Source organism: Episyrphus balteatus, chromosome 1 (assembly GCF_945859705.1).
Source record: "Episyrphus balteatus chromosome 1, idEpiBalt1.1, whole genome shotgun sequence".
In the NCBI taxonomy this organism is placed as follows: Eukaryota; Metazoa; Arthropoda; class Insecta; order Diptera; family Syrphidae; genus Episyrphus; species Episyrphus balteatus.
In genome coordinates, this window is record NC_079134.1 from 127,077,762 (window position 1) to 127,102,294 (window position 24,533).

General features: G+C 27.5%; 1 protein-coding gene across 6 annotated transcripts in view; it reads left to right on the forward strand.

Moving 5' to 3' along the window:
- LOC129906170 (kinase D-interacting substrate of 220 kDa) overlaps positions 1 to 24,533 on the forward strand; it is a 106,549-nt gene that overhangs the window by 56,865 nt on the left and 25,151 nt on the right. The window contains exon 1 of one of the 6 annotated variants that reach the window (XM_055981841.1): positions 15,755 to 15,851. The exons of the other annotated variants lie outside the window; for them this stretch is intronic. Coding sequence (XP_055837816.1) covers positions 15,756 to 15,851 — 96 coding nt within the window. The 5' untranslated portion in view covers position 15,755. Of the gene's footprint in view, positions 1 to 15,754; positions 15,852 to 24,533 lie in introns of those variants that run through there. 6 annotated transcript variants of the gene reach the window in all.

The window sequence follows — 24,533 nt, forward strand, 5'->3', positions numbered from 1 at the left end:
CCATACATTTGTGACCCAGCCTAATAATTATATTAATTAATAGAAAAAAAAAATACGTATTTGCAATATTAGTTGGACAAATAAGAAGTTAAATTCAATTATGTCCCCCAAACTTACATAAGTATACTTATGTTTTTTTCTATTTCAACGTTTTTGCGATCTTCTCACAAAAACAAAACCATATACATATGTACATTATATCTATACCTATCCAATCAAAATTTTACAAGATTAAATAACACCCATTTTTGCTTTACTCATTTAGTTCTGACCAATGAGAAAAATGTTAATCTCTTGTTTGTATTTCCATAATTCCATGTCGTTCCTCGCAATTGTTGCCAACCCAAAAATCACATGTCATAGCTAAACATAACTTTAGAATTCGTAACTCTAGTTTGTCGTAACTTCGGTTTCGCGTAACTTTGACGCTCGTAACTCTGTCGCCCGTAACTCTGGTATTCGTAACTTCGTCGGTTTCCCGTTAAAAATTGATACGAGTGTTATATAATTAAATAAGTTGTACAAATGATAAACATTCGGAAAGCAGAATGTTAAAGCAGAAAAAGTTAAGGTGGTAAAAAATGTAATGGTTTATTATTAAAAAAAAAAATATTTAGGTATTCATTGATTTTGTGATAAATAGCTGCATAGTATTGGAAAAAATGGAAGAAAAATAAATATTTGAGTTTTAAGGTTTGATAAAATTAGAGCTGTTGCAAATTGTATGTATTCGTTACAAAAATGCGGGTATTCACTTCTGTAACGAGTAACGAAACGTTACTTTCTAAACGGTATCGTTACTCGTATGTTTTGTTACTGGGTACTGAAGTAACGAAACAACAGAACATACGAGCTACGAAACATACAAATAACGACGAGATTCTAGTTTCAATACTAAATCCGATGTATGAGATACGAAACGAAGTGATACACTCAATCTGTCGAATCTCGTATCGGTATAGTTACCGTATTCAGAATGCTAACACCAGATAATTATCTGGAACTTACTTTTGTCTCGATAAAAACAATAGTGCCAAGGTTCAATAAATCGTTGTGTTATCGACAATTGATACAGAAATATCAAAAGAGACGTTTTGGTATTTTCTCTATGTGGCTAAATATACTCACAGCCGCAACCAAGGTAAATAGTAATATCATACTAAATAAATGAATACATACATATGTACAATGTTTATGGCCTTGGTTATAATGGTCTTGAAATGTAGCTTAAGAATGTACAAATGATTTTTGGTTTTTCAAAAAATTTGTTTATTTTCGGTGCAAAATTTTCAACACAAAAAAAGCAGAGAAAACGAGGTTTGAAAATCACTTCCAATAAAAAAAAAATAAATGAAAAATTTTTCGACATGGTTGTATTGAAAAGTTAATATTTCAAGATCTGCGCGATTTACTTTCCAGATAAAGGTCTTTAAAGAATTGTGATGAATATAAATATAAAATTACCAAAGTTTTGTCGAAAAATTAGGAAAAAAATTCGAAAAAATTTCCACATTTGATTAAAAAAAAATCGAAAAAAATTCAATAAAGCTACATTCAAACTCCTATTAAATGAGAACGCCGAAACTAATTTTAATATTAATGGCCTTCAAATGTAGCTTAGGTTGTACAATAGGTTTTTGGTTTAAAAAAAAAAAACGTATCAAATACATACGAATCATGCAAAAGTAACGAAACATGCGAAACAGTCGAAACACATACACGAAAAATACGAAACGAAAGTAACGAGTTACGATAATATTGATGCGGGTATACTAGTATCAAAAGTAACGTATACATGCGGGTACTCATTTTGTCGTTACTTATACAGCCCTAGATAAAATACAAAATGTTTGTTTGGACCATTCAAAATGCAGCTGAATTTTGTATTGAGATTTTGAAAAAATGATAACCCCTTAACAATATTTAAGGTACTTATTACTAGAAAACTATACTGACTTCAAAACTGACCTCAAAAACAAGTAAAATATGATTTTCAAAGCATTTGAACAAAAATTGATTGATTTCAAATAAATTATTATAAAACTCTTTAAAATACACTTCATATTGAAATAGATACAAAATAACAAATGTCAAGCCTGTAACTTTTTCTTTTAACAATCGAATATTTTTGTTAATAGATTTTTTGTTTCATAGAAAATCATTTTATTATTAATGCATTTGCTCTCCATTACAAATTTTTTAAAAAATCTTTATTGCAAATAAAAAATTCAATTCAAATTTCCATTGAAAAAAAAAAATATTTAAAAATATTTGCATTAAAAAAATTTTTTTATTGCAACTGAAAAATATTTGCATTGAAAAAAAAAAATATTTATTGCAACTAAAAATATTTTATAATATTTTGAAAAAAAATTTGCATTGAATTTTTATTGCAAATAAAAATATTTTGCATTGGAAAAAAATTTGTATTGCAAATAAAAAATTTTCTGCATTGAAAAAAAAAAAAAACCATTCCAAATTTTTGTATTTAATATTTTTCTTACAATTTTAACTATTTGACCATCATTAGCTATTTCAACTATAACATTGAACTTAATGTATGGTCAAATATTCAAAATTGTAGGAAATTCGACGAATATTAAAGAAAAAAAATATTTAATGCACACAGAAAATTTTTTTATTTGCAATAAAATTTTCTTGTCAATGCAAAATATTTTTATTTGCAATAAAAATTTTATTTTCAGTGCAAAATATTTTTGATTTTCAATACAATTTTTTTTTAATAAATATTTTTATTTGGAATAAATATTTTTTTTTAATGCAAATTTTTTTTATTTGCAATAAATATTTTTTTTTAATTTCAAATGCATTTTTTTAAATTGATATGTTTACAACCCTGATCACAGTTGTAAAAGAATGCAATCTTTTGTGAGTATAGTTTTTAAAATTTAATTACACAACTGATTTATTTGAGACATATATTTCAAACTTTGCAACTTTGCAAACTTTAATTTTAATTTGATTGTATTCAACTGAATGTTGTCTTTGCATTCTTTTTGCAATCTTTGCATTCCTTGGCAGTCTTTCCACTCCTTGGCAGTCGTTGCATTCTTTTGAAATCTTTTGCATACTTTTGCATACTTTTGAATTAATTTGAATTCGTTTGCATTCTTTTGAATTCATTTGAATTCTTTTGCATTCTTTTTAATCTTTTCACAAAATTTGGAACATTTATTTTAGTTCAAGAATGAATTTGAGAGTTTTAGATCTCTCTCTCAAATTTATTTTTGAGCTTAAAAAAATGTTCCAAATTTTGTGAAATCCATACCTACGTTTCATGTAGGTGCTGGTCCGTAAAGAGTACCTAAAAGAATGCAAAAGAATTCAAAATTCAAGAAATTCAAAAGAATTCAAAAGAATGCAAAGACTGCCAAGGAATGCAAATTAATGGGAAAATTGTCAAGCAAAGACTGCATGCATTCTCAAAATACTGCATTTATTTGAATGCAGTCAAATTAATGGTACAAAAAATGTTTTGCAATCATTTTACGAAAAAATTGATTGGTGATTGCTAAATTTGAAGTCTAAGTCTCAAAGATAAGTCAATGAATGTAATCTTATAATTGAAGTCATTATGAAAGATTGCATTAAAAAAAGATTGCATTCATATATCATCATAAGACAACTCATCATGAGAAAAGTCATCACAAGTTTCGATTGGAACAAATTTATGTTTACTTTACAATTTATTTGAATGCTCTTCTTTTGGGAAAGGACACTCTCTGATGGTTTTTATTTTTCTCAAAATTTCTTTCTCTTGATGAAATATTTCATATGATGAACTGTCTTTGAATGGGCTGCCCATGATGACTTGTCTTATGATTAGCTGTGCAGTGATAAGTTGAATTCAAACCGTACTATTCGTCAAGATCAGCCTTCAGATATATATTTGGAAAGAAATAAAATAGTTCCACATTCAAAATTTTGTTCCTTATAGAAAATTCTGCATTAGAAATTGAGATGTAATTTATGTCACACCCGTAACACAGCAACAAAATACTCACACTAGGAACTGCATATCTACGAAAATACAGATAATTTTTTGCAAATAACATACACCCAAAATCTTCTGCGGGTTACCGGTCTTTTAAAATCGTTTGAAAAAATTATAAAGTGAAACTTAATGAGCTTCAAAAATTTTAATAGTAAATTACTGATTGACTCTCTTTGTATCATTGAAAAGTGTTTAGATTTTAAAAAGTATTGATAAAGCAAAACCCGCAAATGTAAAAAAAAAAAATGTTTATATTTGTGGTATCGCAAAAAATGAATGCGTTATGAAAGCGCACTTATTCTTTAGATTAAGTAGGCTTATTGTTAAGAATATCCTTAAGTTGAATAATTATGAAAAAAACACTTTGTTATGAATTAAATTTGTTATTTAATGTTTATCGATAAAATTTTTTGTTTGTTTTACTTGATAATTTTTCCATTAGCCTTTCGCAGCCCAAGCAATAAAAAAAAGATCACGCTGTGGAAAATTACAAGTGAAGATTTATCGAACTAATGATAAAAATCAGACTTGACATTACGATAATGAGGAATGCAAAAATAGTGGGACTCTGTCCGCCCGCCTCCGTCCGTCTTTCTTTCTGCCTGCCTGTCTGATTGTCTTTCTGTCTCTATTTCAGGCAGCAGCCCAAATCATTGAATGGATTTGCTTCAAACATGGTACTTAAGGATTTTGGGTGATTCAGTGGGAAAATTAGAATTATTTTTTTTTAACAAAAAACAACAGAACTTGCCATATGCCCAAAATGGAAATGCTTGTTTGTCATAAAAACGGCTCTAACAATTTTGATAAAACAAATACTGCATATCTATACTGCAGCAAAAAATGTCCTACTTTTGAGATAAAAACAAATTTTAACCGTTAACGGTACAACAATTTTCTTGATTTTTGACTAATTTTCAACAAAAAATTTTTTTGTACAGAAATGTTTAAGTAAAGTTAATGTTAAAGCCAAAAAAAAAACAAATCAAGAATATTATCAAACTCAAAATTTTTGAACCAAACTAGTCTAATTCGTTTGTCCATGTTTGTCCAGTGTGGTGTATGCGTAATTTTTGTTGGGAATATTGAAAATTTGTATTTTGATTGTATCCTAACCATAAGGTGGACAAACGATGATATTTGGTTCGTATCCATTTATCGAGGTGGACAAACTATGGCTGTTTGTATTATTGTGAAAAAAAAGGAATTATTAAATACATACATTTTATCGGATTTGGAATTTTTTTATTGCGTTTTTTTTTTTTTTCATGAGATGAAACCAGTTGACGGGTTGGGAGAGAGAATGTAATTTCAAAAGTTTCAAAATAAGGCGCACCCTAATGTATTTAGGGATTTAAGAAAAAAAAATGATATTTTGTATGTATTTAAACAAGTTTGGTTTAAAAATTTTGAGATCGCATTTTTGGCTTCACGAAGGTTTTCGGTAAAGTGTTTTGTGCGTAACAGAAAATTATTTTACCTTAAGTTAAAAGTTAAATTTAAAAGACATAAATCACAAACTAAAAAAATCAAAAGTCAAAAAAAGCGGGTTTTTGCTTTAAGCTCTTTTATACATTAGTGATTATAGTTTACCTAACGATTAACTAGAGAATAAGTAGTGATATAAATATTTAATACAAAATAGTTTTAATATCACTACTTGTGCTCGCTTTGAAAATTTTTATATGATCTTCGAAAAATATCTTGTAACATTTATCCATAGTGACGATCAGTTACGAGATACCGTTTTAAAAAAAATGTACAGAGTTGAAAATAGTCCTTTTTTTGCATAAAATTACGTGAAAAAAGTGTCTTTTTGTGTCTACTCGAAACAAATTTTACACTCATTTAATAGTACACCGAAAAAAAAAAATTGATAATAACAGCTATCAAATTAACATTTTTGAGTGACAAAAGTCGTCCAACAATTAAAATATCAATTTTGATATGATTATCCACCTAAAATTTAAAAAAAAATGTCAAAATTATATGATTTTGACATTTTTTTAAATTTTAGGTGGATAGTGAAAATTTCACTTTGACAATTAAAATATCATTTTGACATTTTTTAATTTTAGGTGGATAGTGAAAATTTCTTTTGACAATTAAAATATCAATGTTGACTAGAGTTTACGTTTCAGTTTATTATAATGATATTTCTTCTTTTTTATTTTTTATTATTTTTATTATTTTAAGTATTTTCTTTCTTTTTTCTTTAAAATCAAGCAAAACATTACTGAAAGTGAATATTCTTTATAAAATAGTGGTGATATTATTTTTTCTATTATAGGTGATATAATTGTTTAGTTATTTTCTCCCAAACTATATTAAGTAAAATCTTATTGCCGATCAAATTTTATCAGTAAATCATACATTTTACTTCGAAAAAAACACAAAGCGCCTTTAAATTAGTACACATTAAGAGTTTTTTATTAAATATTTTTTAATAATTTGGAATGAGAAATTGATATGAAAAATTGATAATAAAATATCAAAAAAAATTTCAAAAATGTGATATTTAAATATCATCCCGATAATAAAAATATTGTTTTGATATTTTAAATAACATAACACACATATTATAGAGCATTTTTTGGTGATATTTAATTATTAGTTAATTATTATTATTAGTTAAATTGATATTGTTTTTTTTTTTCGGTGTATTCTTCATAAAAAATTTCTTGACAAATTTTCTCATGCGAGTATCATTTCATGTTTTTTTGAAATGACGATATCTTCAAAACAATTGGTCAGAATAGTTGAGTGTTAAAACACTTTTCTCTAAAGTTAAGAAAATACATGTAAAGTCTTCGAATCGACTTTTACTTATTTATTTTTAGTACAAAAACTGTACAAAAACTGTATTTTATTGTTATTTTCTTCAACTGAAAATCTGCTCATTTTATTTGTAAATTGCATTTGACTTAAATTCGGATAAAAAAAAATCCTTCCAGTAAAGAACTATTCATTGAAAACAACAAAATAATGGAAAAGGTATATTTTGTACATGAATCTTTCATTTGCCCTATACAAGTGGTAAACAAACATTTATGTGAGCACAGATTTTATTCTTGCAGCAATTCTTTTCGATTGCAATTACTTTTGATTGGAAAAAAAAATTTCACCTCGAAAAGATACTATTAAATTGATTGGGTATTATGACTCGCCGCTTTGGCGCCAATTGTACGTATAGTCGTATGTACATTTGTTTTAATTTGTGCTGTGTGCTGATACTTTTAATGGGTAAATATTGATTTTGTTTGAAAACATTCATCTTCAAGTTCCATGCTGTTTTGACATTGAACATCGGAATTCTAAATTGAATTCACTAAATAAGAAAGAGAAAAAATGTGTGTAATTTTAGTGGCAGCGGCTTTGATGTACTTACATGATTTTTACCATTAATTGGGCTCCTGATTCACTTTTTTAAAAGCCCTTTATTTAACATACTTTGGTCACACTAAAACCAAAAAATCAAAAGGGCACTTTAACTCCCTGTTATCCTCCGAATGGTATTCACATTAATTCAGCTCGAAAGTGGCATCCTCAGAATTTGCTAACACACGATCGATCGCTGCGCATTTATCACCCAGTATGATACGACACGACCCACTTTTGTGCTTTCCAGTCGCACCAGTTTGATATACTTTTGTGCTCATCTTTGTATGGTGACTACAGTAATTTGTATCTTTGCTTGCCGAGACAGAAGATATTCTTCATTTTTCAGTCTAAAAATAGCTTTTCCAATGCACTTTGTCCATCGAAGAAGTGCATGCGTTAGGTTGAATTTTGTTGTTGTTGTTGTTATAAGTACAAATCAAAAAAACTTGAATCCCAATGACCGTTATTGGGGCATCCCCGAGGCCTGATTGCAGATTTCACCTGAAATTAAAATTAAAAAAAAAAGATAAAACATGCTAGCATTTTGGGATTCATTTGATATTTCCTGCTGATGGAATCCAAACTTTTCCATTATCTTTTTAGTCAATTATGGGATTTTTTAAAATGTTTTTTTGTTTTATTATCATATATTTTCTCTGTGTTTAAATTGAAGCACTCACATAATAATGACGCATTAGCTGCTGTGAAGTGAGTGATGGAAAATATTGATAACTTCTCCTCATAAGGTCTAATTATTGGAAATCACCCGTGAGGCGTAGTGCCACTGCCACCAGTTGTTGCATTAGACAAGACACTCATCTAGTTTTTTTTTTGTTTGTTTTTATTTGCTTTTTGATGGTTAAGTTGTTTTTTGTTATTTTTTTTTTTTAGATCAATGGACTTTATCTAGGCAAAATGCAAACATAACCGGATGAATGCATATTAATCGTCATTTAATCAAAGTATCTATCAATATACAGGGTGTTTCTTTGAGAGTTATTTAGAGGCTTATTTATTTTATTTTTAACTTTAAAGATATTTTAAGTAGGTAGGTGAAGTCCGGTCAAGTGGATTAGATATAGATTGTAGTAAATTACGTTTCCGTTTTATGTACCCTACAAGTTGGCTTTGACTTGACGATAAAAACAGATTTCCTTTGTTTACTGTTCATTTTGTGATCTGATCAAAAATTAAATTTTTGGGTTATCTAAAAGTCAAGTATGTTAAAAAGATACGAAAGTCATTACTTTTGATTTTTGTTATTATTATTGATCAAAATAATTAAGGTTGGAAAAAATGTAGAATCATCATAATGAGTTCATATCATAGTATAAATAAATCAAATAATTCAAAATAATATCGGTTTCTTAAGCATTTTATTTCCGTTTCTCTCTCTTTTAAATAGAAACCGGGCGACAGCATTTTTTTAATTGTTTTTTAATTTCTACACATTTTTTTAAAGCGAAACCACTCTTTAAAGTAGTAAAACTAACGACTGTATTGAAATTACATATTAAAAATAGAAGATTATTTTCTTGTTAAAAAAAAAAACGTCGGTGTATGTGTGTACCTATGCCAAAGGATTTTTCCTATAAATCTGGATTTTTAACTTTCTTTCTTTTTAATTAACTAAGTAATTTTCTTAAAAATTTTTAAATACAAATACTTTTAGGCCCATTTGCTAAAACGGTACTTAAATATTTAAGTAAAACATAAAGGACTATGTTTCACATATCGGTTTGCACGAAATTAAAAGTAGCCCCTAAATCTGACTAAGTTTAACATAATTTAGGAGGAGGAAATAGTAGATCATAAGAGATTTATGCTCTACTTAAGCAATTTTAATTGATAAATTACAACCCTTAAAAAATGATTTTAGGTGTATAATGAACAAAAATTATCAGATTAAGAATGGTTAACTTACTCTCACACGTGTTAACCATTAGCAGATGGTAAAATTTGCCGCTCAAAATTCGTATTACAGATTTGACAATTTTTTTGTTAAAAGTCCCACACACACACAATGACACACAAATACATGCACAAAAATAATCCTTCAAATGAATAATTTGTTTTTATGAAATTAAACACTATTTTACTGCCGCTTTCACCATTTTTCACTTTTTCTGCAATAAAAATAGATAAAATAGCAAATTTTTTAAATTATTTCCGATAAATTGCTCCCTCTGGAAGACAGCTTTTTCAATATTTTTTTTGGAAAACAATTATTGAAATTTGGAAAAGTATGTACCTATATGATATTATTGACATAATGAAGTATTGATACAATTTTTTGAACTAAAAAATAAAAACAAAATTGCGGTTCTACAGCTTTTTTTTTCGTACTGTGGTAGGTTCGGAGCGCGTAGGTTTCGGGACTATCTAGGGACTTTTGAGGCTTCATTTAAGGCTAAGACCACTGAAAATAGTTTCTTCGGTTGACAAAATGAATTTATTACGCAAAAAAAAAAATAATGCAAAAATAAAAAATTCCAGAGGGATTTCCCCCCTTAACTGACGTTTGAGTCGATTTTACATTTTAATTTGAAACTCTCAGCGATTTCTCGCATGAAAGTAAATAATTGCTAGGTTGAACATAAATATTTTTTAGCAACTTAGAATAAACTAAGTAAAACATAAGTGCTATGTTCGACCTACCTTAGATTCAAATTTATGATCCGTATGAGCAAATGGGCCTTAGAGACAAATATACTCGCAAGTTCAATTTAAAAACTAAAAGTCTTTGTTTTTTATATAAAAAATATATTTATTGAGCTATGCTATAAGTGATAAAGTGGAATTACCCCGTTACTTAATGCGATAGACTATGACGTCAGAGGGTTGGGTTCGATTGCCAGCATCTACCATCTAATAATAAAAAGATTTTTTTTTCAAGGATACTGCCTTTTGCGAGGAATTAACAAAGCTCCTACAAGAGTATTATTTTTATGAAAAAAGTTCATCTCTGCCTAGTCCTTCGGACTCGACTGTAAATTGCAGGACCCTTTCATTCTTACAAATTAGTTACAGACACACACTAGGACTTGCTCCTTCCTGGGGTTTCGCATGTATTGTATAACATGTATAGTCGATATTTGGGCTTTTCCAAACTAAGGCTAACAAAAAAAGGTTTAAGACCCAAAAGGATATATCGCAATGGTGTCTTTTTTAACAGAGGCCCAACTAAAAAATTTTCGACTTTTAGTATGATAGGGTATTAACTCATTTGTTTTGACTAGACTTCAATATTAGATTCAATTCTATGAACTGCCTTACTTACTGATGAACGAAAAGTCACTTGCCACTAGAACAAACAGATTAAAGAAACTTAAAGGATATTTCAATTTTGCTTAATTTTTATTTGCTTTTTACTTGTTTCAACTTGAAGTAACTACTGTCACTGAAAGACGCATAATAAAAATCATCAATGCTGTTATGAATTTCACAAGACACAATTCAGAAAATAATCAAAAAATTAAATAACCATTATTTATGGTTAAGATTAAATTGATTTCAAATTTTGAGTTTTTTTTTTACAATTCATTGTTGAAGTTAGATTCCGACAAAAAGATGAATGTCGGCAGAGTGAAAAAAAAAACAATTAAATAACCAATTTAAATTAATGTTTTTTAATTTTTAGTTAATGGGTGTTGTGTATACTTGAATCTTTTAGTTTCTGCTAAACTTGTAATGGGGTATGTTGTTACAGAATTTCTGCGAATTTATTAATTTTTTTTAATAAAATCCTTTCATTTCATAAAAGAAATAAAAAATGAAATGAATTGAAAGACAACTTAAATATTTTTAGTTTTTTAAGATCAGGGGTAGGAAATTTTTTTGTCAGCAAAAGAAGAAGGCACTACATATTTCATACATATGCATTTCAAGCATGTATCAAACTGTTAAACTTGTTTAGTATCAGATTAAAATAAAAAGGGTCAAAACACACAACTAGACATTAAGCTGCAACTTAAGTTGTAAGTTATAATTTTGTTGTGTCTGTTAAACAAGTCACTGAATTTATGGCGGAAAACTATAAACTACCAAATACCATACTTATACGCTACGGTGACCATATTTGTGGAAGCGAAACCCGGGACAAATAAAAAATTCGTGGGATCGTTTTGAAAATATTGATTTAAAAACAAAAAAAATTAAATTTTTTTAAATGAGTTCTTTATTTCTATATTGAAATTTCCTTAACGATTTTATGGGAGCATTTTTGTTGAAATCATTCCAGTCTGGTACTGTTACTTAAAACAAAAATATCTAAATCGGTACATCTATTTTTTAACATTTTAATTTTATTTTAAATGGATTTTGAAATTGTATAATCTTTAAATCAACTTTTAACATGTCCTTAAAAGTTGGAACTTAATAATCGACGAAAAATTTTGAAAACTAAAGAGTAAAAAAACGTAAACGAAAATTTTGCTTTTCGTTGCACATTACTCAGCTTAGGTATTGAAATTCTTACCTGTGCTAGAATATTTGGCGAGTTTTCAAACGTTTGTCACTCCCATTTATTTGTCCAGGCAATTTTTCTTCCTCCAAAAGAGTTTTCTGACTTTGGAGACTGAGAAAAAATTTGTTTTGCTTCAGCTGCGTACCAGGCTTAATGCTTTATCCGAAAAATTAGAAAAAAAATTAAATTCCAACCATTGCTTTCTTGTTTTTTCCGTACAAAGTATTCAAAATTTTGAATACAAAAATCAGAGAATGTGCAAATACGAGACAATCACGGGACAAATTACAAAATACGGGACGCTAATACGTCCCGGGTTTGTTAAATAAAAACCCGGGACAAGCTGTAGAAATACGGGACATTCCCGGGTAAACCGGGACGGATGGTCACCATACGTTATACCATGCAAAACATATTTAGCACTAATGAAAAAAAAAAAAAATATTGCACTTAAAGAAATAGCTACATTCCAAGATATTATTAAATGCATATTCTTGAATTACAAAGAAAATCAAAAAGGATCTCATTTTTTTTAGTAGGTACCTATTCCTATTACGTTTAGGTATTACACTTTTTTCTAGATTTCTCAAAAACGGCTGAACCAATTTTTTTGCAAATTAAGTCAAAAGTCATCACTTTTATATGCAACCTTTAAATAATGTTGCATATCTACTACAAATTTTCATAAATGTTTTAATTTGTTTATAAATTTAAATAGATTCCTGATTTGTTTTACAAGGAAAAAGAAACATGTTGGATGTTGGTATTGGTTTGCCTCTTTATAAAAAATTATTTATTTTAAATTGTTTTATTTTAATGCGTTTTATTCTTTTTTTTTTCTTAAAAATACATCAATTAAAAAAATTGATGATGAAAATCTGGGAAAAGCGTAGTTAAAGTGAGGGAGAGGAGGATGAATTAATGAATGAACCTGAGTAGGTAACCTAAGAGGTTACTAAGCAACATTTTTTTTTTTCAAAAAGAAATGTTTGAATATTTATTTTTATAATTTACAACTTGACATAAAAGTTGTCACTTGTGAAATTTCAAAAGTGAGCCTTGGAATTTTTCTGCTAAATAGCAAAAAGCAAACAATTGAAAAAAAAAATCTTAGAAGAATGATAATAACGATTTAAATAATTTAACGCCTTTCACTTTCATACATTTGATTATAGTGACAATTATTGCGCCAAGTTGTGAAATGTTTGATCAGTTATAAACTAAAGAATTAAGAATTTAAAGTTTCTTTAAAAATGTTAAATTCGGACCTAAGCCATTCTTTAAAGATTTTTCTATATAAAAAATTGTATATTTAAATAATAAATTGTTCATGACCTTTCTTTATTAGAGTAATTTGTTTTTCTTGGTAGACTAAAAGTCTTATTTTAAATCTTTTCTAATCTTATAGTCTGTTTATTTTAATAAAAAAAAATTACATTAGCAACATTCAGCCAGAGTGAAATGAATGTCTTTCATCACTTCTTCTGTCTTCTACATGATAAAATTTCGTGTTAAAGTAGTATAAAAAAGATACATTTTTTTAGAGTTTCAATCTAATACATTATATCAAATAATTTTTATATAGGTGGTAAAAATACAAAATATCAAAAAAAAAAAAAAAACAGGAAACAAATTTATTGATTGATGTTAATCTGATTGCGTTAAACTTGTTGATTTTTCTAACACCATCCATCTTAATCCTAAAAATATCTTATTGACAACTATACTATCACAAATTTATCAATATTTTCAACTGCAAAAGCAAATACCTAATGCAAAAGTAAATAATCACATTTTAACAATTTGAAAAAAATTTATCCTTGAATCTAAAAAACACCCTTTAAAATACACATAAACTTAAGGTAATGGTATCATTTCAACTTAGTTTTTCCTCTGCTTCGGTGTTAAGAGTATCTATCGGTGACGAACGACGTCCAACTACAGTTTGCTTGCATATATTTGTCTGTGCTCTAGCTCAAGTCAAGGAGACTCTATACCACACTTCGACTTCCTATACAACCTGCACTATAAGTACTCAAAAACTATCGCCAATCGATAGATCCACACACTCAATTTTTTTAAGTGCCTCACATTAAATGTAATTGCATTTGTTTTGATTTTTTTTTTTCTATTTCTTCTTCTCTCTCTCAATTAGTTGCATGCGAGTTTTGTTATAAGTTTACATTGCAAATTGACAAACAGCTTTCAATTATTTTATATTCCACAGTAGTAAAGTGGACACTTGAAAGTTTATTATACACTTTGTTTATTTTTTTTTTCTTCGTTATCATTTCTTTCAATAAATATTATTGAAATGAGGCTCCTGCGTCGGAAGTTTGTGATAACAAGCACCTACCTACTTTTTTTTTATATTCAGGGCGTCTCATCTATCTTTGAAGTGCAGAAGTGCAAAAAAAGATTACAACTTCTATTCAAGTTTACCTCTAGAATAAAATATCTTCTAAGCCAAGTGGATTAGTACCTCCGTTTTTTTTCACTATAAGAGGCGCCTTGTTATTCCTTGACGCGACGTTTTGTCGACAACTTTTTCAAGTGTTCCACTGTCTCTCTATTTAATAAAAATGTTTTCAAGGCGGTTATAATAATAAAAAAAACAAAAAAACAAAAATGGCCACAATTGCAGCTTTAGATGGCTCTAAAATAAAAAGTAACTCAATGCACACACTTAATATAAACAACGCCGCACCGCTGATAAATATCTATAAAAAAATGTATCTATTTATCTATCTTTTCTAACCAAAGAGCTAAGAGAAAAATAAAAGTATCTTAAGACCGCGAAAAAAACATTCTCTGTGTGCCCATCTGAAGCCCGTTTGTATATTTTATCAGCTCCAGCCCCAGCCAGCACGAGAATACAAGTTTCTTTCGTTTATTCTTGACTTTGCGCTCTGCGCGCAACATTTTCTTTATATGCGAGAAATAGCCTTTGGCAATGGCCTATACAAGATAGTATCGTCATTCGCGTAACCACCTTTGTAGCGTTAAGATATCTCAAGCGCTCTATATTAGGTGAGATACAATTGGCAAGATATTTTATTTTTCAAAAAAAAAACTGCCGCACAATGACCAAATATAAAAACGCCTCAAAAACTACTCAAAGATTGTTGTCAGTGAAAAAATTATAACAAAAAAATTAAAAAAAAAGTATCTTTGTATCTTTTGGAAAACAAAAAATAAAAGTTACAAGAAAGTGCGTGCAACGCAGTCTACTATACAACTGCCCGGCTGCTGTGTGTGTTAACAAAAGTGCATTGTGCCCCACTGTCCATTGATATCTACTTGTTGTGCCTTAATTCCACACTTTTTTTTTGATTTTGTTTTGTTTATAAAGTTCATGGTTTCTTCTTTTGTTTTGTATCTGTTTTTTTTTCTGAGTGAAAGAAAGAAATTCTTTTGTGACCATTGAACGATTAAAAAGTATTATAGAGACCATCTAAAAGCTGCCTGAAGAATATTGTGATTGTCAATTTTGTTATTATATTGTAATGATAACGATGATTATAGAATAGAACCTATCATTAAATAGTCTTGTGAAGACGTATTCAAATTGAAAATATTTTCAGTGTGTCAATTAGAATTGGCGCCTGTCTCATGCCGCCAGTACAAAATTATTAGCAAATATAATTTAAAGTTTTCTATTTATTAATTAATTTTTAATAATATTTATTTAAAAAAACTCTTATTAAAGTGCAATTAACTTATTTATTTATTTTATTTATATTGAAATAAATATATTTATTGAAATTAAAAGTGAGCTTCTTCGTGTCGAGTGGATTTGTTGGTTATTTTTTTGTGTGATATTAGTTTGTAATTTTTTGTAATAATTTATTTATTTATTAAATTTTTTTTTTAAATAACAATAAAAACATAAGAATGAAACTGTCAAAAAGTTTTGACGAGTTAATATTAAGTGCATCGAGATTAAGTTTGAACAGCTTGCGATCACCTAGCAAAGGAAAAACGAAAAAAGTTAGTAAAATTTAAAAAACTTTTTTAAAAATTATATTTATGTTTTTTAAAGTAATTTTCTTATAAGATATAAATTATTAATGTTTATCTAAAAAAATTTAAAGTGGATTTGGACCAAAAGGTGATTGAAATTTGTTTTAATTGTTTTAATTTTTAAGAGTTTCCTTTTCGTACTTGATGAAGTTTAAAAGAATATATGAATTTTTGAATTTACCTTTGAGTGTCTAAACCACAAAGTTTTACTACCTATTCAGATTTGTAAACAAATTTATTGAAGAGTACCTCTTATCCTAGTTTTTTTTTTCGAGTTTATTCATTGAGGGATATTATTTTTGCGAAATGATTTTGCATTGAAGACGCTAATTTTAAAATCAAAGTGGTACATCGTTAGTTTAAGTATGGTTTGCCGGTATAAAACATCCTTGAATCATAGTTGTTTCAACTTTGAAAAAAAACATCAATTTAAATTTAAAAAAAAGTATAAATTGGCAGTCACTGGGGATCAATTTTACAACTCCTGGGTTACTAGGCGAATGCTTTACCAACGTGCTATCTCACTGTGGGAAATTAGAGTGATAAAATGCAACAAAAGCTGAAGTCCGACAAAAATAAAAAAAATTTCATACGTTGTTTCAATGTTAATTAAAGATGTTTCATGGTTAGTTTTTGAAGTGAAAACTTCTTTAGTACCTACGAGTATCGTAGTGATTTGAAACACGATGAAACGAAAAATCGAAAAATTCTGCCAGGATCAAAATTCTTTTTTCAAAATTCTGCTTTCAAAATTCTGCTTTACAAAATTCTGCTTTCAAAACTCTGCTTTTCAAAATTCTGTTTTTCAAAATTCTGCTTTTCATAATTCTGTTTTACAAAATTCTGCAAAAACTTCAAAAAGGGTTTGGAAAATGGTTAAAAGCGCGCGCTTCAAACCATTTTTGAACTTTTTGCAGCATTTCGTAAAATCATCTCCTCGCTGCTTATTTGATTTCTTACTCACTTTGTCAGTTTTTATGTTCATTGTTTGTTTGATAAATCAATAAATTAAAAATTATTAAGAAAAGATTTTTAATGTTAAATAATTTCGAAAAATAATTAGAAATTTATTAATTTATCAAATAAAAGTGAATGTTTCTTATAGTTTTTAACGGTTTATAGATGTATCTTTATTATATATAATATATAATGTTTAGTAAAGTTGAATTACTATAATGAGATGTAAGCGTATATGCTATGAAAAAAAAAACAGAATTAGCAGATTTTTTTTGTTCAAAAAATATGCTGGCAGAATTTTGAAAAGCAGAATTTTAAAAGGCAGAATTTTGAAAGAAAGAATAGAAAAAAAGCAGAATTTTGAAAAACAGAATTTTCATAAAAAAGCAGAAATTTGAAAAACAAAATTTTGAAGCCAGAATTTTGACCCGATCCCTATACTAAAACTAAATTTGTATAAAATTTCAATTAATTTTATATTCACAATCCTGAGATAACGGTGAATAGATGCCCTCTTTTTTAACACTTTATATCTTTTGATCTAGAGCACATACACATACAATTTAACTTTATTTCGCATAAAGACAATATAACCTTTCCTTTGATATATTACACATAACGGTACATGTACTACAAGATACAAAATCTTATATTTACAGTTAAAATTCAAATTTTTTTTGAATAAATCTATAAAAATGTTGAAATCCTGCATTCCACCTGCACTTGATTGCGCATAGTTTCTTTGGTAAATGCTTAACTTTAATGTTTGATGTACTAATCAATCAAAATTTATGAAGGTTTCACTTCTACCACGTGTGAATTGCATACATACTTTTTTTCAACATTAAATCAACGTTGAAGATTTAACATTTTACGTTGCGTTTTTTCCCTCATTGTTAGCTTAAAAGCCGTGAGTAAAAATATTTAACAAATACTTTTTTCTAACGAAATATTAAGAAACATTTCCACTTTAAAACGTTCGATCGAAAAAGATGTGTCATTTAAGGTTTTCTTTCAAACTTTTTGAGGATGTTGTTACTTAACTTTTAGTTGTGACAACTTCATTTTTATTTTTTAATACTTTTGGATCTAGAAACTCAAAATACACTAATTTTAGATTTTCTGTGTGTCAATAGTTAGTTTTACAGTTAAGAATTTTTATCCGTTTGTCTACTCTGGTATACATTATTATATGCTTGACATTGACATTTATGTCAGTATTTTGAAAAGTTGAAATTTGAAACTTAAAGTAGATAAGTCCCAATCCTTAACAACTATAAATTCTTAAAACTTTGTTTAGACTTTTAGAATCAATTAATTTTAAAATTGTTTTTCGGAAAATGATGAGTTTTGATAAAACTTTTCTGATTTGACTTTGGGATCCAAAAGCAGAAAATATTTCTTATTTTGTCAATTCTATCAAACATTAGAGTATACTTTTTTTTAAATAAAACGGTTAAAGGTCTTGTATACCTATTAACTTTTTTTTTTTTAATGGGTGTCGTCGGATAACCATTGTTCTTAAGAATTTTAAATAAAAAACAATCCAACAATTCCAATCTCAGAAAATTCATAACTATTACTTCAGTAGTTTAAGTTTGATTTTTGACTTGTCTAATAAAACGAACTTCTTATTCATATAATGTAATGACTTCATGTTTGAGCCTGACCCTGAAAGTCTATTCTTCTTATGTTTCTATAACAATTCCGTATAGGAAGAATTGTTTTATGATTTATTTAAATTTTTTTTATAAATCAAAGCATACATGCTTAATATTTCTTTTAATCAATTTATTCGTAAACAAAGTGAACATATCATATTACCGGGTGGGTATTAAATTCAATTAGAAATAATAGTTACATGCTTTGGATTTTAATAGTTTTATTTTCTAAGGGTTGCATGTAATTGGATAATATGTATTATTCTATTTGTTTTGTAAAAATATTGTTTATTTTAAGTTAAATGCTAGAAACCATGCAATTCTATATTTCTTATAAATTTTTATGTGTAGAACGTTTAACGATTCAATATGGTCTATCGTGTCTTTTCCCGGCAAATGTATGATATACTAAACTAAATACGGTTTGTTTTTTGTTCAATTAAACATGCTGCCCTTTTATCTAGGATGTTTTACCAATTTTTCTAGTACAAACAAAAGCACATTTTTCAAAACTTTAGTTTTAGAAAATGTTGGGAAGACTAAAATTATAACAATTTTTTTTATTGTTTTTCTCAACTCAAGTACAGTTTTTTCTGACCCTTTTTGAAAGTTTGTAAAAGTTTTTATCAATAACCTGAAGTACATGCAATATTTGTATCTTACGTGTTTGTGTTGTGATAAATCACATTATTATATTATAATCTTCCATTATCATTTTTGTTAGATTTATAAATGCTCTAAAATACTATTATTATGAAAATATGCATGTGTTTTTATAATGTATCAAAAATAAAAACACAAAGTTTACTTCCTCTCGATTAAGTAAGTTAGTAAGTTAGGGTTATGTTATGAATGGGCTCGTGTTATAAACACGAGTATTTTTTTAACTATCATTATTTAAATATTTTATTTTTAAATAATCATTTTATATTCAACCACAATGTGTATACCCATAACTTTCAAACAAATTTACAAACAAATTAGTACATAATTTCTATTTTAGGTTAGGTTTTAATATAGTTTTGAATAAAAAATAAAATAAATTCTCTTTTATTGTCTTTTATAAAAAGTTTAAGGAGCTGGTGGCAAATTATATGCGAAAGATATTGTTGATTTTTTAATTCAAAAAATTCTTCGAGGGCGAAGCGTTTAAATAATTACCATAGGTTTTGAAAACAAATCCTTTATATTTTGATCTTTTTTTGAGTTCTTAGGTTCAATTTGCGTAAGTTCCTTTCGTAAAAAAGTTGTTTCATAGTCACTTAAAATAAAATTCAGTGATGTTTATTCTATATTTATTTAAAAGTATTTAAAAAGCTGATTCTAGAAATTTAGTTTTGATGTTAATCTGACTTTAGTTCAGTATTTTTGAACCAAAATTCGTTTCTTCCGACAGTTGTCACAAATAACGCTATTTAAATTGGATAAAGTTCCTCTTTACATTGGCAGCTTTTTTCTATAACGTCGGTTGTGTCCCGCTTTAATTAAGTTAAAAGTTTTCTAGGTCTGAATAATGTTCTTGTGTTCCAAAAGACCGAGCAAAATAATTATCTTTTACGGCCATATTATTCACTTGTTTAAAAAATACATCTGGATGTAAAATTGTCAAATGTCAAAAATAAATCCAAATCCAAAATAGTTATCCCGATTTTAAATATGAAAATAGTTAAAAAATAGTTTTAAATGACTTTTTTTTCTCTGTGTGATAGTGAATATCATAGATTTGGATTTATTTTTGACATTTCAATTTCCTTACATCCTGATGTATTTTTTAAACTAGTGAATAATATGGCCATTAAATTTGCTCGTTTTGTTGAATTAGTTTGCCAAGGTGAAATTCAAAATAGCCAAAATTGATATCTTAATATTTTTAGATCAAAAAGTTTTTGGTACAAAGTAATAGCTCAGAAACCTTGTTACTTCTGCAGACGAAGAAGTTGAGTCTAACCTGGTAGTTAGGATTTTAAGAACAGTTTTTATGTTTTTAGGACTTAAAACCTAATTTTTGATAAAAAACATGTATGTGCCTCAAAATTAAATCTTAAAAAAAATCCAATATTTGAAGTCTCAAATCATATCTTTGGACTTGACGATTTAATCATATTGCTTTTCAAAGGTTGTCAATTTTGTCCAAGTGGAATAGTTTTTTTTTTTAAAACTGTTTAATTGTACTTGTATTAAAGGAGTAGGGCAGTCAGTGGAACATTACATTAACGATTTAAAAAAAAAAATCGGACTCGAGATAACATTCAGACATGATGCCATTACGATGATAGAGAATTCAAAAAAAGTGTGGCCCGCAATTCTGTCTGTCTTTCCGTCTGTAAGTACCTCGAGCTAGAGCCTAAACTACTGAAGCAATTTATACAAACTTAGTAGTAAAAAGTTTTGTGTGATTCCCCAGAGGACAAACTGAAATTTTGTTTTTAGGAATAAAACTAACGGTACCTGTCATAGAACGGAAATATAAAAGTTAATATTTTTAAAAAACTGCTCCAACGATTTTGATTAAAACTTTTGTGTTAAAATTTTGTATTAAACATAAGAAAACCAACTTTGAAATTAAAAAAAATATTTTTTTTTTGATTTATTAATTTCTCGTGCAGTTTTTATACAGAAACGTTTAAATAAACGTTACTATAAAATATTTTTGAAAACGGATTGATGAATTTTATCGTAGTTAAGTTTTTATGTATTGCATAATATTTTCTTAAAACTGGCATACCAACTTTTTTTTTTTTTAAATGTTAGAAAATTTTCATAAACATATAAAAAATTATTTTTAAAAAATGGCTCTAAAGATTTTCGAATTTTTTTTTTTGTAAAAAAAGGGAGCGGGTCATAATTCTGCTTGTCAGGGTCAAAATACTGTAAGACCATAATTCTGTACGTCATTATACTGTAAATACAAAATTCTGTACGTCAAAATACTGTTTGAACAAAATACTGTTTTGTAAAATTCTGTACGGCAAAATACTGTATTTTCAATACAGTATTTTTAAAGAAATTTCCTTTGATAAAAAAAACACTAAATAGTAGCTTTAAATATAATTATTGACAGTAAAGTTGTAATTTTATACAAACATAATTATTAAAGTAAAAAAGTAAATCAATTCTAGGAACACAAATCAAACTTTTCTTAAACATACAAAATACATTTTACAAAAAAATATCAAAATCAATATAAATTTAATTTTTTTTCAATCCGTTTTAGGTATGCAACGTGGTTTAATTCAGATTGTTTTTTTTTTTTAAATAAGTGTAGTTTTGTTTTCTCTCTCTTTTTTCCGTAGCTCCTAATAAAGAACCTAAATTAATCAGCATTAGAAGCTTGCCTCTTTATTAAGGTGATCTCTTAGAAATTCATAGTAAACCCTCTTTTAAATTATCTGTATTTCAAAATTCTGTAAAAATGCTGTAAAAAATATCGTTTTGATAATGTAAAAAAGTGCGCGCGCACTTTTTTACATTATCAAAACGATATTTTTTACAGCATTTTTACAGAATTTTGATATACAGAATTTTGATGTACAGAATTTTGAAATACAGTATTTTGACCAACCAGAATTTTGCTATACAGAATTTTGACTTTCAGAATTTTGTTCGTACAGCATTTTGCACATACAGAATTTTGGCATACAGTATTTTGGCATACAGTATTTTGAATACAGAATTTCGACCCCAACGCAATCAAATGGCATACTTAATTTTGTGTAAAAGATCATTTAAAACGTTGTTTAATTAATTATAAAAACAGATTTTATTTTTTTGTACATTGCTTATGAAATTCCTTAAAAATAACAAATTCTAAATTTTTTCTTACTTTGTTCAGTAAAAAGTTTTAACATTAGGTATAGTTAATTTTACTATATAAAAGCAAGTAGGTATGTGCGACCCCAGTCATGTATTTTATTTACACTTTGTTTGGAAATGCGTTGATACCTTTGAACCCTTTGTTATATTTTTCTGCGAGTATGTAAACCCCAATAATATTTCTGAAAAAAACCAAAATTTATCCTCGAATTAAATTAATGCGACAAATCTGAAAGAAATGACCAAAGAATTAATTTTATGTCTCGAAGCAAAAAAAAAAAACCCCACGCACTTCCAGACAAAATGCCTGCATATAAAAAAGTGAATCATTTACAAAAGTATCTCTATCTCTATTTAACAATCTATGGAAAAACACTGTTTCTGATCTTTTGTTCATTACCATCAAAATCAAAACCCTTCTGTATATTAATTATTCACCAAACTGCCACCAGTACCCTAATTTAATGAATTCGTCTCTTGGACAAAATTTATGTTAACTGACTTTAATTGATTAGAAAATCCCATCTTAGACATTTTACCTTGGATGATCTGTTTGAACTAGATCTTTTTTTATAAACAAAAACTCCGGTGGGTGAGTCATTTGTGGTTACTTTTCAAAACTATATGAATTTATGGTAATAAACTGTCGCATTTTATATTTGTTTGTCATAGATAAGTCAGATTTTAAATCTCTTGCTTAAATTTTAAAGAGAAATAAAAATTAAGCAGATGATGCTTACTTTGTTTTAATAAAACATTGCTTTAGTAAAGTTCTTCCTCGACGACAGTAGATTGTAATTTTAAATAAAAAAATGTGGCATAATTAAACTCAACTCTTAATCCATCGTTTATTTTGAAGTAAGTTCCTAATATTATTTGTTTACAGTAGTTTAATACCTAATTAACATAGTTCATCGCATAAAAAAGACATTTAAGCTGTTTCCGATGCTAATCGAAGCAGACACATGCTGCTAGAATGGAATATCCATAATTTACTGGAAGATTCATATTTTTTGTGTTTATCATCGATAACAAAAAGTTTAACTTCTACAAATTAAAAGACAAATCCTAGATTTAATGTTTAATTCAATTAAGAAAAAATAAAATTTAATTATGCGAAATTCCATTGTTTATAGCAGACAGCGCCATTCTTTGTCGCTTTATAGAATATTAAAGAACATTTTTATTAATATGGTGGTGTACCTTTTATAAAAAAAAAAAATCGGTAAATATTGATAAGCATAATTAAACAATTAGTACCGTATTTGATTTGTTGTTTCTTGTAAACAACATTGGAAGCATGTGTTAATTTGACCGGGTGCTCAAAAGGTATTTAATTTAATTTTATTTGCAACGTGACAACAAATTGAATGTGTAAACATTAATATCACACACACAGAAAAAACGTTAACGTCTATGTTTACACTAATTTTTCTAAGCTAACGTGCGCGTGATGTGCCAATTTTAGGATTTTATTCTATTTCGGAAAGAATGTTGTCCAAAATAAAAATATGTTTGTGCATTGCTTTTGTGCTAAGTTAAGATTTATTTGAATGAAGGTTCTTAGAGATTGCATTAGAAAAAAATCTTAATACAGGGTGTTTTTTTTTGAACACGTAAACACACTTATCTTGTAAGGTTCGTACACATGCCTGCTAAAGTTTATACATATGCGTGCCTGGTGCCAAGCAGACAAACTAATATTTACTTTCGATAAAGGTTCAGATTTAACAAGTGACTTGAATTCTGACGTCACGAATTGAAGATAGAGACTACACAGAAAGTGTGTGTTTTTTATTGTTCTGCTTTACCTATTATCTGACTGTCTGTATGACTTTCAATTTTATAGCTTACTGTTTTGTACACAGTTTTTTTTTGTTTTAAGTAAATTTTGAAATTTTAAAAATAATATTTAAAACTTATGCGTTTTCTTAATGTAAAAAGGACGTATTTTTTTTAATATTTCAATAAATGAACACCCTGTATTTATTGAATATTAAAAATTGACAGATGGTATCTAATGTTAAAAATATTTTTAGAATTAGGAAGTTTTTATTAATTTTGTTAAATATTTCACGCAATTGGAAATGTAGACATGTTTACGATAAGAATTTATTATTGATTGAAATTATTTGAATAGATATTTTTTTTTTTGTGGAGTTGTCACGTGAACGTAGTTTTTAATAAAAATACAAAATTTGACTATCTCGGGCTACAG